At 40.8% G+C, this 12,449-nt stretch overlaps 1 protein-coding gene across 2 annotated transcripts; it reads left to right on the top strand.

The window, feature by feature from the left end:
* Nucleotides 1-812: 812 nt before the first annotated feature.
* Nucleotides 813-12,114, top strand: LOC306837436 (kinesin-like protein KIF2A). Of its 2 annotated transcripts, XM_079365118.1 has the most exons (21): nt 813-1,015; nt 1,929-2,023; nt 2,552-2,671; nt 3,487-3,541; nt 3,895-4,017; nt 4,571-4,671; nt 5,339-5,434; nt 6,145-6,199; nt 6,482-6,644; nt 7,049-7,139; nt 7,211-7,274; nt 7,365-7,456; nt 7,980-8,122; nt 8,429-8,633; nt 9,026-9,136; nt 9,209-9,276; nt 9,709-9,798; nt 10,248-10,392; nt 10,524-10,625; nt 10,878-11,013; nt 11,341-12,114. In XM_079365118.1, the coding sequence occupies exons 1-21, from the start codon at nt 955-957 to the stop codon at nt 11,424-11,426; spliced, it is 2,202 nt and encodes a 733-aa protein (XP_079221244.1). In that variant the 5' UTR covers nt 813-954; the 3' UTR covers nt 11,427-12,114. The 2 variants fall into 2 exon arrangements, with proteins under 2 accessions (XP_079221244.1, XP_079221245.1); XM_079365119.1 differs by lacking the exon at nt 9,709-9,798.
* Nucleotides 12,115-12,449: the final 335 nt, after the last annotated feature.

The following is a 12,449-nucleotide window of genomic DNA, read 5'->3' on the forward strand; positions in this document are numbered from 1 at the left end:
ACCAGTTCACTGTTTCTGTGATTCAATCACACAGTGTGTATCTGCTGATCCTGTAACAGGCCTCTGCTGCCACCCTGTGTTAAACGAGGAAAATCACAAATATCATCCAACATTTCTTCTCTACACCAGTTCTAATTTGTTGATCTAATATCTTTAACTCAAGTCTTTGTTTTCACTATATCTTTATCTATATCTTTGAATTCATACAGTATGTAAAAATGAAACATTAGAGTCTGTGGCACAACAAGACAAAAATGTATCATTGAGAATTTAAGACGTAACAATAGAATAGTTTTTTTTTTCATCAAATCCAAATCCAGAACATTTTGAGAAACAGCTCTTGTAAACTGGGTTTCTTAAATCACCCCTTTCTCTTGGTAAAAGTGTTGAATACTTTTGATTGATAAGTAAACATAAGAATGACCTAAAACAGTTTAAAGAAGTGTGTAATGTTGACATGAAATAGTCAACTTACTTATGCACTATTTGTAGGCAGAGAGGGAATGCAGTGATTTAGGATGAATTGGATCTATTTTCTTAGGTCCTTCATAATAATTAATAGGTTTTACATCACAATCATGACTTTTTAATGTCATAATTGCAATTTTGTATCTTTTATCTCATATTTTCCACTTAATCTCTTATAATTGTTTATACTGTTGACTATGTTTTTTTTTCACAAGGTCTAACTCATGGTTATGATCGACATGCTAAAGTTGTGCCATACCTTTGGAATATTTTAATTATAAATGATTAGCTTTCCCTTTTTTATTTTCCACCACAAGATGCTCCTTAAACTGTTCCAGGGTGACACCACCCGCGCATGCGCACCTACCAGCTTTCCTCTCCTCCTGCTTCTCCGTCAGTGACCTCAGTTTCTGCAGCACACGGACAACTTCCATACAAGATACAGGCTCGCGCGCACACACCAGAAGCACCGCACGAGGAGGAGAGATGGCCGGTATTTTCGGGAAGATCTTCGTGGGAATTTACGTGGAGATAAAACGGAGCGACGGTACGTGGCTAGCTGCAAACACACTCACTCACAAACACAGACAGTGCTGCACACACACACACACACACACACACCGACCGACACACACACACACCGCTCTCCATCACTGCAGTAGCAAGCTAGCCGGCCACATTATCGTTTTAAACGGGATGTCGTGCAAAATCGAAAAAACCCTTCGAGTGAAGTGTAAGCACATTAAAACAAACCAATGATTGTGTTATTAGTAATGCTGTCAGTCATGTAGACACACACCGAGCCAGCCTTGCAGAGGGGAAGCAGGCGATCGGGCGGGTCCGTCCACCTGTGCATGTGTCCGGCTAAAAGAAAAAAAAAAAAAGGACAGCTGCCCCTTGCATCGCCCTTTCTCATCTGAATCATGGCTCCAGTCGGTGCTGCTCTAAGCTCCATCTCTATCTCCGTACTGCATCATTCAGATTGTGATTCATGGGGCTGGAGGATGTTCTGCATGTATGGGGCCTCTCCCCTCTTACTGCCTCCACCTCATATCTGACCCAAAAAAACCCCCCAGCGTTTCTCATCATGCATGGATAACAATTTTGATAAGACTGATTGGCTGCTTAGTGTGAAATTACAGCCAGCTAATGCATGTGTGCAAAGTTTTGTGTGACACAGTGGAAAGTATTATCATCATCCATCATGAGCCACACCCATTAGCATCCAGTATCCTTATTTAATTCCTTAAGTGCAGAAATCTTGGCATCTTGTTTTAAAGCTTTTTGCTGTGGGAAATGATCTGGAAATAGTCACCTCAGTTGGAGATGCATTCAGTTAGCGGCTCATTAGATGTATTACTGCCTGTCTCTATGATTTAAAGCAGCCCGCATAACTGCTACAACTCTTTGAGCAAGCACTTGAGCAGGCCGTGCGTCTGTTTGACGTTCTCTTTCTGCAGGACGGATACACCAGGCCATGGTCACATCCCTGCACGAGGACAATGACAGCGTGACAGTGGAGTGGATCGAGAATGGGGACACAAAAGGGAAAGAGGTAATGGCCACATGCTGTTTCTGCTGCTGATTTTCTGCATTATATTCTCATTGCTCCAAGATACATGACAATGATCTTGAAAAAACACTGCAAAGACTGCCACATATACAGGAAGAATAAGTAAGTTATATATATGTTTGGGGGCGGGAGTAGCAGTGTCTGTGATGACTTGGGTTGAGAACTGGAAGGTTGCCTGTTCAAGTCCCAGTACAGACCAAGTCTGGAAATTGGTTTGGTAGCTGGAGTGGTGCCAGTCCACCTACTGAGCACTGCCAAGGTGCCCTTTGTATATTTGGATAGATGCATTCCTCCTCTCGTCATTTAAACCTTCACACAAGTGGATGTTGGTTTTGAGAAATCAGCTGTTTAACTGTAAGACCAAAGAATGACACTCTGGTGTCACTTCCACTCTCTGTGTTTTCAAGTTTCCCACAAAGCAAGATCTTAACTCCATCGAGATGACGCGATTAAACAAAGGAGTTGTTAAAAATAGGGATGATGATCATCTCTGTCTTGTTTTGGCCTCAGATCGATCTGGAGAGCGTTTTTGCTCTCAATCCAGACGTTGTTCCTGATGAAGAGATTCCACAAAGTCCAGAGGCTCCTCTTCCTCCCTCCGGTGTCACCAAAACCAGCAAACTCCCAAAGGTGTGCCATCAGTTTTTCATTTGTATTTTCTCATTTAAGTTACCGTATGTTATTTTCTGCTGTAAAACAAAACAAGAGGCTGTTTGTTCTCCTAAATGAATAAGTCTCTGCTCTGTCTGTTTTGACTTTATCAGGCACCTTACAAACATGGCTCTAATAATCATCTCAAATATTCCACTTTGCACACACACACACACACACACACACACACACACACACACACACACACACACACACACACACACACACACACACTGTGTGTGTATGGATGTATATATACATATACATATGTATGTATAGCATATGTTGGCTTTTCAGGGGTTCTTATCTCAAAAAGGAAAAAAAACCCATAATATATTAAAATGATATAAACAATCACATCTATGGTTATGTCTGAAGTTTTTGAAAAGCTTTGATGTGGTAAAAGTTATTAAAAAAATTATTGTATTGTATGAGAGGGACCTGTTTTGTGCCTTAGGATCTAAAGTGTAAGTCATTTTGAGAGATGCCTCAAGGGAAAAAAAGGACCTGTGAAATTCACAGATTTGTATCTGTGCTTTGTAATTATTGTTCCCAGCGTTTTCTCAAACTGAATCATGGTTTGATTTAACATGTATTAACTCATAAAAGTTGTCTGAAACAGGTCTTGTTTTACATTTTAGCTGAGAGTAAAATTGATCATTGCAAATGTGATTATTATAGACTTTCATTCGGCTGAATCAAATGTTCCTTGCTCTAAAAAGTTAGTCAGCTTTCAGCTCTGTACACTTTATGATTAGTTTACTGTTTCTCTTTTTGTTTTTTCCTTTTTTCAGACCAAACGGATTACAGCTATACCAAAACCTGAGAATGCTCCACGGGAGAATAGAGGTATGTTTAGTTCAAGCCAGGATCTTGACATTTTTGCCAATGACATGAGGCAAATGTAAAGTTTAAGATTAAGGATAACAGTTCGATTTAAAGCTGGAGCCAAGACATGTTTACAAAGCCTTAGGTTACTTTTGTAACCCAGGTTCTCCGAGTAGTATGAGGGAGATGTCTCACTATGACATCCATCCCAGAGTGAGGCATCGAAACAAATGCCATGAAAGAGACCAAATGGTGCTGATTGAGTGGATTTAAACTTTGGGATAAAGTTATGAGGCATGGATATCAGTAGTATTATTTATTCTGTTACATGAGCAGCACCCATGGATTCATATCTTGGTCTGTGTTTTTCTCAGCTGCAGCAGTGGGAACCACCCGGGCTCGTCCCAGTCAACACAGCCAGCCTGTAGAGCCCCCCCCTCCGGCAATCCCTGCCCAGTCTGCTGCACTTAACCAGACCCTGGCCCAGCAGCAGAATGGTAACACTTACTCTTTAACCAGATTCATGCATGTCAGAGGTCATTCCAGTGTACAGATTTCAGAGTTCAATACTCTTGGAGGTAGTTTTCACAGTGCGTGTGTGTGTGTGTGTGTGTTGTTATTGTCTGGTGGAGGACAGCAGCACTGATGTCATGTTCCCACACAGCTGTGAGTGTGAGGCCTCAAAGGCTCTTTCACAGTCGTTCCCTGGCTCTGCTTCTGGACTTCCCTTGTTTTACTTTCTCAGCTGGACATGGAAGTGATCAGTCATTTGCTTTACTGTGTACATAAGACCAGGCTTTCAGATGTGTTTCTGAAAAACATGACATGTGCTAAACGCTGCAGGGTCACTTCATATAAATATCTTCTATGGTTTTATTGTCGACATAATGCAACAATTAAAAAAGATCCAAACGAACCTTGAATTGATCGTGCCAACAAACAGCGTCTGTCAATCCAAAACCTGATTTCTTTTTTTTCTCGGTGACAAACCCTTGTCACACAGTTTTTCTTTCCTGATTTATTCGCTTTCTTCTCTTTCTATTTTTCTAGCACGTCGGAAATCAAACTGTGTGAAGGAAGTGGAGAAACTGCAGGAGAAACGAGAGAAGAGGCGACTTCAGCAACAAGAGCTCCGAGAGAAGAGGGCACAAGTGAGGAGCGACAACACACACACACACACACACACACACACACACACACACACACACACACACACACACACACACACACACACAATGTTCACTGATAGTGAATTACTACTGTCTCTGTTGCACATTGAGCCGTGATGAGCTTTAAAGTGTTTGCATTTTCTTAAAATCCTGCTCATGATGTTCTCAGATAACTTTCCGATCAGGTCCAGAAGAATAAATCTGGTATTCAATCAATCAATCAATCAATCTTTATTTGTATAGCGTCAATTCATAACTTGAATATAAAGATAGTGACAAGCAGTAATAAGATTGCAAAGTGTGTGACGTTAAACAAGTCTGATTGTTTCTTTTCATGTGTCTTTGTACATTGTTGTTGCATAAAAGAGACAGTGCTTCCAGTTGAGCCTTGTTCAACTTCTGGTCAATAATCGTGAAAGTGTGTTTTAAAGTGGCCTCAGGTGTTAGGCCTCCTTTCAGGTTCTGCTCTTCTGCAGAACTGAAGCTGCACCATTTAAAACCTTTCTTTTTCTATTTCGTGTACAGCGAGTGCAGGTGTTCCCGTCTGCTGTGACTTTATGGATATTTGAAAGATACACAATGCACATCTAGTTTTGACTGTTTGGAAGTCCATTTCTTCTAATCAGGTTCATTTTTTTATGCTTTTCAGGAGGTGGATGTTCAATTACCAAATTATGAAATCATGTGTATGATCAGAGACTTCAGAGCCAGTCTGGACTATCGGCCTCTCACCAGTAACGATCTGGTAAGCTCGGTTTAGAGATCCAGTCTTTAGTTCTTTCAGCTGCCACGCATCTCTTAATAATACATCCAAAGGTCTAATCTAAAGGGCTGGTTCACATTATTCAGTAAAGCTTTAGGAACTTTTGATTTCTACATATTGGAGAAGTTGTGACTTGTATGTTATTTAAAAATGCTGAATGCATGAGACTCCTTTAGAAAACTACATAAAGCAGGAAGGACACAGCGTTGTTAATCTGTTGTGGCTGCTAATATCATCGACTAAATCAAGCTGTAACATCACTTCAGAGGGTGAGCTCTGAGATATAGCTCCTTAAAAAAACCCACCAGTTCATTCTAATGCCTGCTGTGCAGCCAAACATTGTAAAACGCTCTGAGCTATTTTCTCCCCGTTTCTAAATAAGCCCCGTGTGTCAGGTTGAATTTTAAGGATGTGTGTATAAATAATGCACAAAAACACCATGAGCAGCTAAAGAAAATATTTGTTTTGCCGTGTGTGTGTAAAATAAAGAGCTTGTAGAAGCTGGTGCAGAGAATTCATGACACTGTTGGAGGAGAGAATTTTCCCATCCTGGCGGTCAATTGAAGGGAAATCATGGAGAGAACTTTTATGTACAGTTTAAGTGTTAAAGTGTAAATGATAGCTCTTTCCAATGTCCTAAGAAATAGCTATAAATAAAACATCGCCTTCACTATAATGTGTTGATCTTTCAGATTGAGGAGCACAGGATATGTGTGTGTGTGCGTGCACGCCCCCTTAATAAAAAAGGTAAGTCCTATCATACGCTGACAGATTTGCCCGCCTGATTTGTGTCTGTTGTCACACTGTCATAAAGAATGTTGACATTTGCTAAATCTCTGTATATTTACCTCCACCTAGTGGGTGATGCTGCTCTCTGTCTGCCGTAACATCTTCTACCTACAGAGAAGCAGAGAGTGTGATAGTGTATTACCTCCTGTGAACATTCAGCGTCAGTCACTCTTTGTGGTATAAACGTACAAACAAACATGAAATAGAAAGAAGAGGGGGTTTTTTTTCTCACCTCTTCAGAGTTGTCAGTGAAGGATTTGGATGTGATCACCATTCCCAGTAAGGACGTCGTGATGGTTCATGAGCCCAAACAAAAAGTCGACTTGACACGCTACCTGGAGAACCAAACGTTCCGCTTCGACTACGCCTTTGATGAGAACTCAACCAATGAAATGGTTTACAGGTAATTTGTTTGACCAACGGAACCAAATATGAAGCAAAAATGTGTCCAATATTTAAGTAAAGCCCAGGAACAGCACTCCCAGTGCTATGTCGAATAAACCATCCATCCATCCTGGAGAAGATCTCAGCTGTCATTGGGCGAGAGGCCGCGTACACCCTGGACTGTTCACCACTCAGTCACAGAGCTGACAACCAAACCAACATGAACTCTTACAGTGTCATCATACAGATAAAGAACAGAAGTGTTATATCCTATAGTTTATTTTACTTAAATGATGCTACATGTATATATTGAAGAGGTTTTGATGAGATTATATATTCCATAATCATTGACTCATGATTTTAATATTGAACACTTCAGTATATTTCTCCTAACAGACTCCTAACAGACTTTACTTCTTGTAGGTTCACTGCTCAGCCGCTGGTTGAGACCATTTTTGAGCGGGGAATGGCGACCTGCTTCGCATACGGACAAACTGGAAGTGGAAAAACACATGTGAGTGCTTTAGACTTTGAATCAAAAGATTTCTTTCCTCTCTTCTCGTCGTAACTCATTTCTCCACTCAGACGATGGGAGGGGACTTCTCTGGGAAGAACCAGGACTGCTCTAAAGGGATCTACGCACTGTCTGGTTAGTTTGTCTGATGATACGCAAAATTCACACCTTTTTTTTTTTACTCTTCTTTATTAAATACAATTCTGTTTTTCTGTTTTTGTGCAGCCAGAGATGTTTTTCTCATGATAAAGAAGCCGGTTTACAAGAAGCTGGATCTCCAAATCTTTGCCACATTTTTTGAGATTTACAGTGGAAAGGCAAGTTTCTTTTAGTGTGCCAAAGTTGACATCAGAGTAAATAGAATCACATGAGGTTTTACATGTATATTTACTATTATATCATGTACATACATTTTCTTATATAAACTGAAATATTCAATATCTAAATAGAAATGAATGACTACTATTTTTCTATTTCTAATGTCTGTTGTTTAATACTACTTTGAACCATGGAAATATAATAATAGAAAGCTACATGTACTCCTAATGTTATTTACTCTTATATAGCAAGAACATCTTTTTTTGGTCATGCCAAAAGTTTATTGGCATGTTGATTTCCCTCTAGTGGTCAGAATGTGTAACGATCACATTCTGATTGCTGCGTTCAGCTTTACAACGAACCAGAACACAGGAACATCCGGCCTTACTGTTGACCTGTGTCCTGGTGCAGAATTACATGAGCTGCACCTCTATTCTTTGAATGTATGAATTGGGGCATGGATGTACAGAATGAAGAAGGTAAGGTTCACCACACTGAGCCATGTTGCGTTTGTATTTGAAGGTGTTTGACCTTCTTAACCGCAAAGCCAAGTTACGGGTGCTGGAGGATGGGAAGCAGCAGGTTCAGGTTGTCGGGCTGCAGGAGAGGGAGGTGAAATGCACGGAGGATGTCCTTAAACTCATTGAAGTGGGCAACAGCTGCAGGTAATCTCAAATATCCAAGTATTGTGTTTCAAATAATGTTGGGAGGGATGATAAATACTTTACCGATTTAAAGCTTTTAGTAAACCGGTTCTTCTTATTTAGTGAAGTAAAACGTCAAATATTTGCTCCTGAAAAGTGACGAAATAGAAATGTAAAGAGCATTGCATCATTAAATACAATGACTCATTAGTTTAAGTAAATTAGCAGAAAGGCCAACAGTTTGAATGTAGACCAAAGCAAGGAATTTTTAGAGAAGTTTGCACTGGTTTTCAGAATGAAGCTTTATGGGGGGTTTTTTTTCTCCAGGACTTCTGGTCAGACCTCAGCGAACGCTCACTCTTCTCGGAGCCACGCCGTCTTCCAGATCATCCTGCGTCGACGGGGGAAGATGCACGGAAAGTTCTCCCTCATCGACCTCGCGGGGAACGAGAGAGGAGCGGACACGTCTAGCGCTGACCGTCAGACTCGCCTAGAAGGAGCTGAGATCAACAAAAGTCTGCTGGCACTGAAGGTCTCTCCCTCACTACTTAAAAGATCCTGTGCATTGTCGACATTACTGTGACGAACAGTTCTTCCATGCTGATTGGAAGCAACAGCACCATTTTACAGTAAAGACAACAGAGAGGATTGGTGTTAAGTTTGAAAGCACTCATGTGATTGTTTACCTGTAGGCTCAGTGCACGCCATGATGGTAATACTGTGTGTGTCACTGCAGTAGACTGGAGGTCGATGCAGACACATCTGCAGCCACTTCTCCTGAAACAAACTGCTTCAAAAGTTTAAGAAATGTTCAAGTTGCTTTTTTTTTTTTTTTTTTCCTTACCAAAACAGTCCAAAACAAAAAACTGTGTGTTTTTCTTTATGTTAAAAAAGTAACAAACATGAGTCCCTGTCTTCACACAGGAGTGTATTCGAGCCCTCGGCAGAAACAAACCTCACACACCATTTAGAGCCAGCAAGTTAACCCAGGTGCTGAGGGACTCGTTCATCGGAGAAAACTCCAGAACTTGCATGGTAAGACATCAACACCGCGGTCTGTATATTACTGCTGTGAAGTGAATCTAACTCACCCGTCTCTCCACACAGATTGCAACAATCTCTCCTGGCATGGCTTCATGTGAAAACACCCTGAACACGCTGAGATATGCCAACAGGTAAAACAAATGATTCCGAAATGAGATTAAAAAAGAAAACAAAAAACGGATCGGTTGATCAGACACAAAACAAATGAGGGACTAAGAAAGATTGTTGCCAAAAAAATCTTCTTTAGCTTTAAATATTCCTCCAGACTTTTCTTATAGGGCTTCTTTCTATTTGATGTGTTGTGAATGTAAAACATGAAGTAGTGCTTTTGTTTTTCTAGAAATGGAAAGTATCAGTTTTCTCTAACTTTACATCTCCAAGTCTTTGAGTTCATCTCAGTGAATCTTGTTTACCTTCCAGGCTCTGTCTCCTTTCTCCTGGCATGCTCGCTCACTTTAAACCTATATGGAATCTTTGGCACATTGTAACGATCCTCTCCTGTCTCTTCTTCTTCCTCCTCTGTGGTTTGTGTTCTTCCATGTCTCTTGCCGCCATGTTTCCAGAGTAAAGGAGTTTGGGATCAGTCCCTCAGACATTCCCTTCTCTCAGAGCGGGGGTGGAGGGGGTCGCTCTGAGCTCTCTCCCACTTTTGAGTATGATCACTTTATATTATGCCTGTTCTTAGACCTCATCGTAGCTGACCCCACTGATAATCCTGTCCCATTTAACATCCCACCCGTGAACCATTAATAGGCTTTTTTGTTGCTTCTTGTCACCGTTTAGTCTTATAAAGTATTATCCATGACCAATAAATCACATACATTTTAATTTAAAGGTCAGCCATTTGTGAGTCAATAGTAAGATATATATTCCCTTATTGTTACTGCTGCTTTATACTCAGAGCAACAGGTGTTGATTGATCCGCTGCTGAAAATAGTTTCTGCAGCTGTTTGTGAAAATGATTGAGTGCTTCTTCTTTTCTTCTTTTCTTTCTTAAAGAGCCCGACTAATTAATCTGTCAGCCAATAATACTGGCCTATATTTGAGTGTAAAGTGACTAGCAGTATTGGCTAATTTTAAAGAAGCATTCATGTGTTTCCAGGGTGAAGGAGCTGACTGTGGACCCTACAGCAGCAATGGACATCCGTCAGGGAGGACACATGGACCAGCTGGAGGTGCTGGAGGCTCAGTGGGGTGTCGGAAGTTCTCCTCAGAGGGACGACCTGAAGTTGCTCTGTGAACAAAACGTAAGGCAGACTCTTGTTTTGTTTTCTGTAATCAGGTAAAATGAAAGAGCCTTTATTTTATGTGCAGACAAAATGTACTGTAGACTGTCCCGTCCCACAGTCATAACTTGGTCCTGTTTGTGCCTCTGTAGGAGGAGGAGGTTTCCCCACAGCTCTTCACTTTTCATGAGGCAGTCTCTCAGCTGGTGGAGATGGAGGAGCAGGTTCTGGAGGACCACAGGGCGGTGTTTCAGGTGCAGTAAAACTTAGATTAATAAATGCACTTACCAACAAATACCATCACTGGTCTCATAGCGTTGATACATCTTGACTTGGGACACATAGTGCAGATGTGGCAAAGCAGAACTTGAATAACAATACAAAGCATTGAATTGATTTTGCCAATAAACAGTCAAATGAGTTTTAACAAACCAAGGGTCTAAAAGTGAATGACGAACATTTTAATGTTAAACTGACACTGAAAGTGTGAAACTTCTTCTTCACAGGAGTCGATCCGCTGGCTTGAAGACGAGAAGGTTCTTCTGGAAATGACGGAGGAGGTGGACTATGATGTGGAGTCATTCGCAACTCAACTAGAACAAATCCTGGACCAGAAGATCGACATTCTCACTGAGCTAAGAGGTAACGTTCATCACCAGACAAAATCGAGAAATAGTTTTGATTGGGCAGAGAGTGTTTGCAGCAGAAAGCTGTCATTCTCCGCTCTTTTGTTGATGTTATCATTCCGCTGGACTGCACATACAGTAGCATTGAAGTAAAGGCAAATATTGTCATTATAACGTAGTATGGCGCACTCTGCTGCGCCTTCCGCTACTTCCACGTTTTTCTGTCACATTTACTTCAAAAGAACCACCGCCGCCTCCCAGAGTATTTAAGCATGTAAACAGCCTAAGTAAACTGATTTCTGCCTTGGTATGTAAGTCTATCCCATGTTGTCTCTCCTTTCAGATAAAGTCAAGTCTTTCCGCTCTGCACTGCAGGAAGAGGAGCAAGCTAGCCAACAGATAACCCCGAAGAGGCCTCGAGCACTATAGACACACGCGTATATATCTGTTGTTTCACTGTAATATTGACTGGAGAAAGGTCACTGATGACGAAAGAGCTGAAAGAAAGAGCTCGCCCCTGGTTTTATGACTTACTGTCTTCTCTGTTCGTTTGGTCTCTCTCCCACCTTCTCTTTGCTGTACAGGCTGACATCGCTTCCCATCATGCATCCGTCCACTCGTTAAAACCAAAGAGCAGACCGTCTTTGCTCTTCATCCTTCTGTGAAGTCTATTTTCAAGGTTTTGTATGTGTGATGAGTCACAAGTGCTTAATTTTAAACAAAAAAAAAAAGTTGATATTTATTTGTTTGAAATACATTTTTATAGAGTCAAATCAGCTTATCCTCACTTTGGCCAATTTTATAAACAACTTTTGCCATTTTGTGCAATATTTGAAACGATTTTTCTCCTGTTCTTCCCTTTGTTCCAGCAAAGGGGGAACAAACATATCAAGTTTGTGTGCAAAAGAAGCCACTGTCTGTTTTTGTTGATACTGTATGTAATATATATTGTATGTTTGATCAAGACGAGGGTCTAAAAACAAAACTAACCATGCATTACATGAAGTGACCTGCTGTGGGCACAATAATCAAAGGTAGACAACTGAATTGAGGATGTTTCACACAGCTGTTACAGATCCATTTATTTGCCAAAAATAAAGCAAAGATACTTCTTGTTGCTCTTTGCATTGATTTATTCTGACCAAAAGGCTTTGAAATGTAAGCATTGAAAGTGTTGTAGTCATATTATTTTTCAGATATATTAAGTTAAATATACATGACTACAGAATCATTTATTAGTGTACCTGGTCATATTGCTGTTGGTTATGTTTAACGTGATGTTTGCGTGCTGCGCGAATACAGGATAGGATTATTAAAATATGCGTACTGGCTGATAATAATTGTGCCCCTCCATGCATTTTATATGCCCCCCTAAGACTAAGGTCTAGCGACGGGTCTGGTGACACTGACACTGTTGGGTGCTTTCATCAGTTTGTCAACTTCATGAAGGTA

Source organism: Symphodus melops, assembly GCF_947650265.1.
Source record: "Symphodus melops genome assembly, chromosome: 16".
Lineage (NCBI taxonomy): Eukaryota > Metazoa > Chordata > Actinopteri > Labriformes > Labridae > Symphodus > Symphodus melops.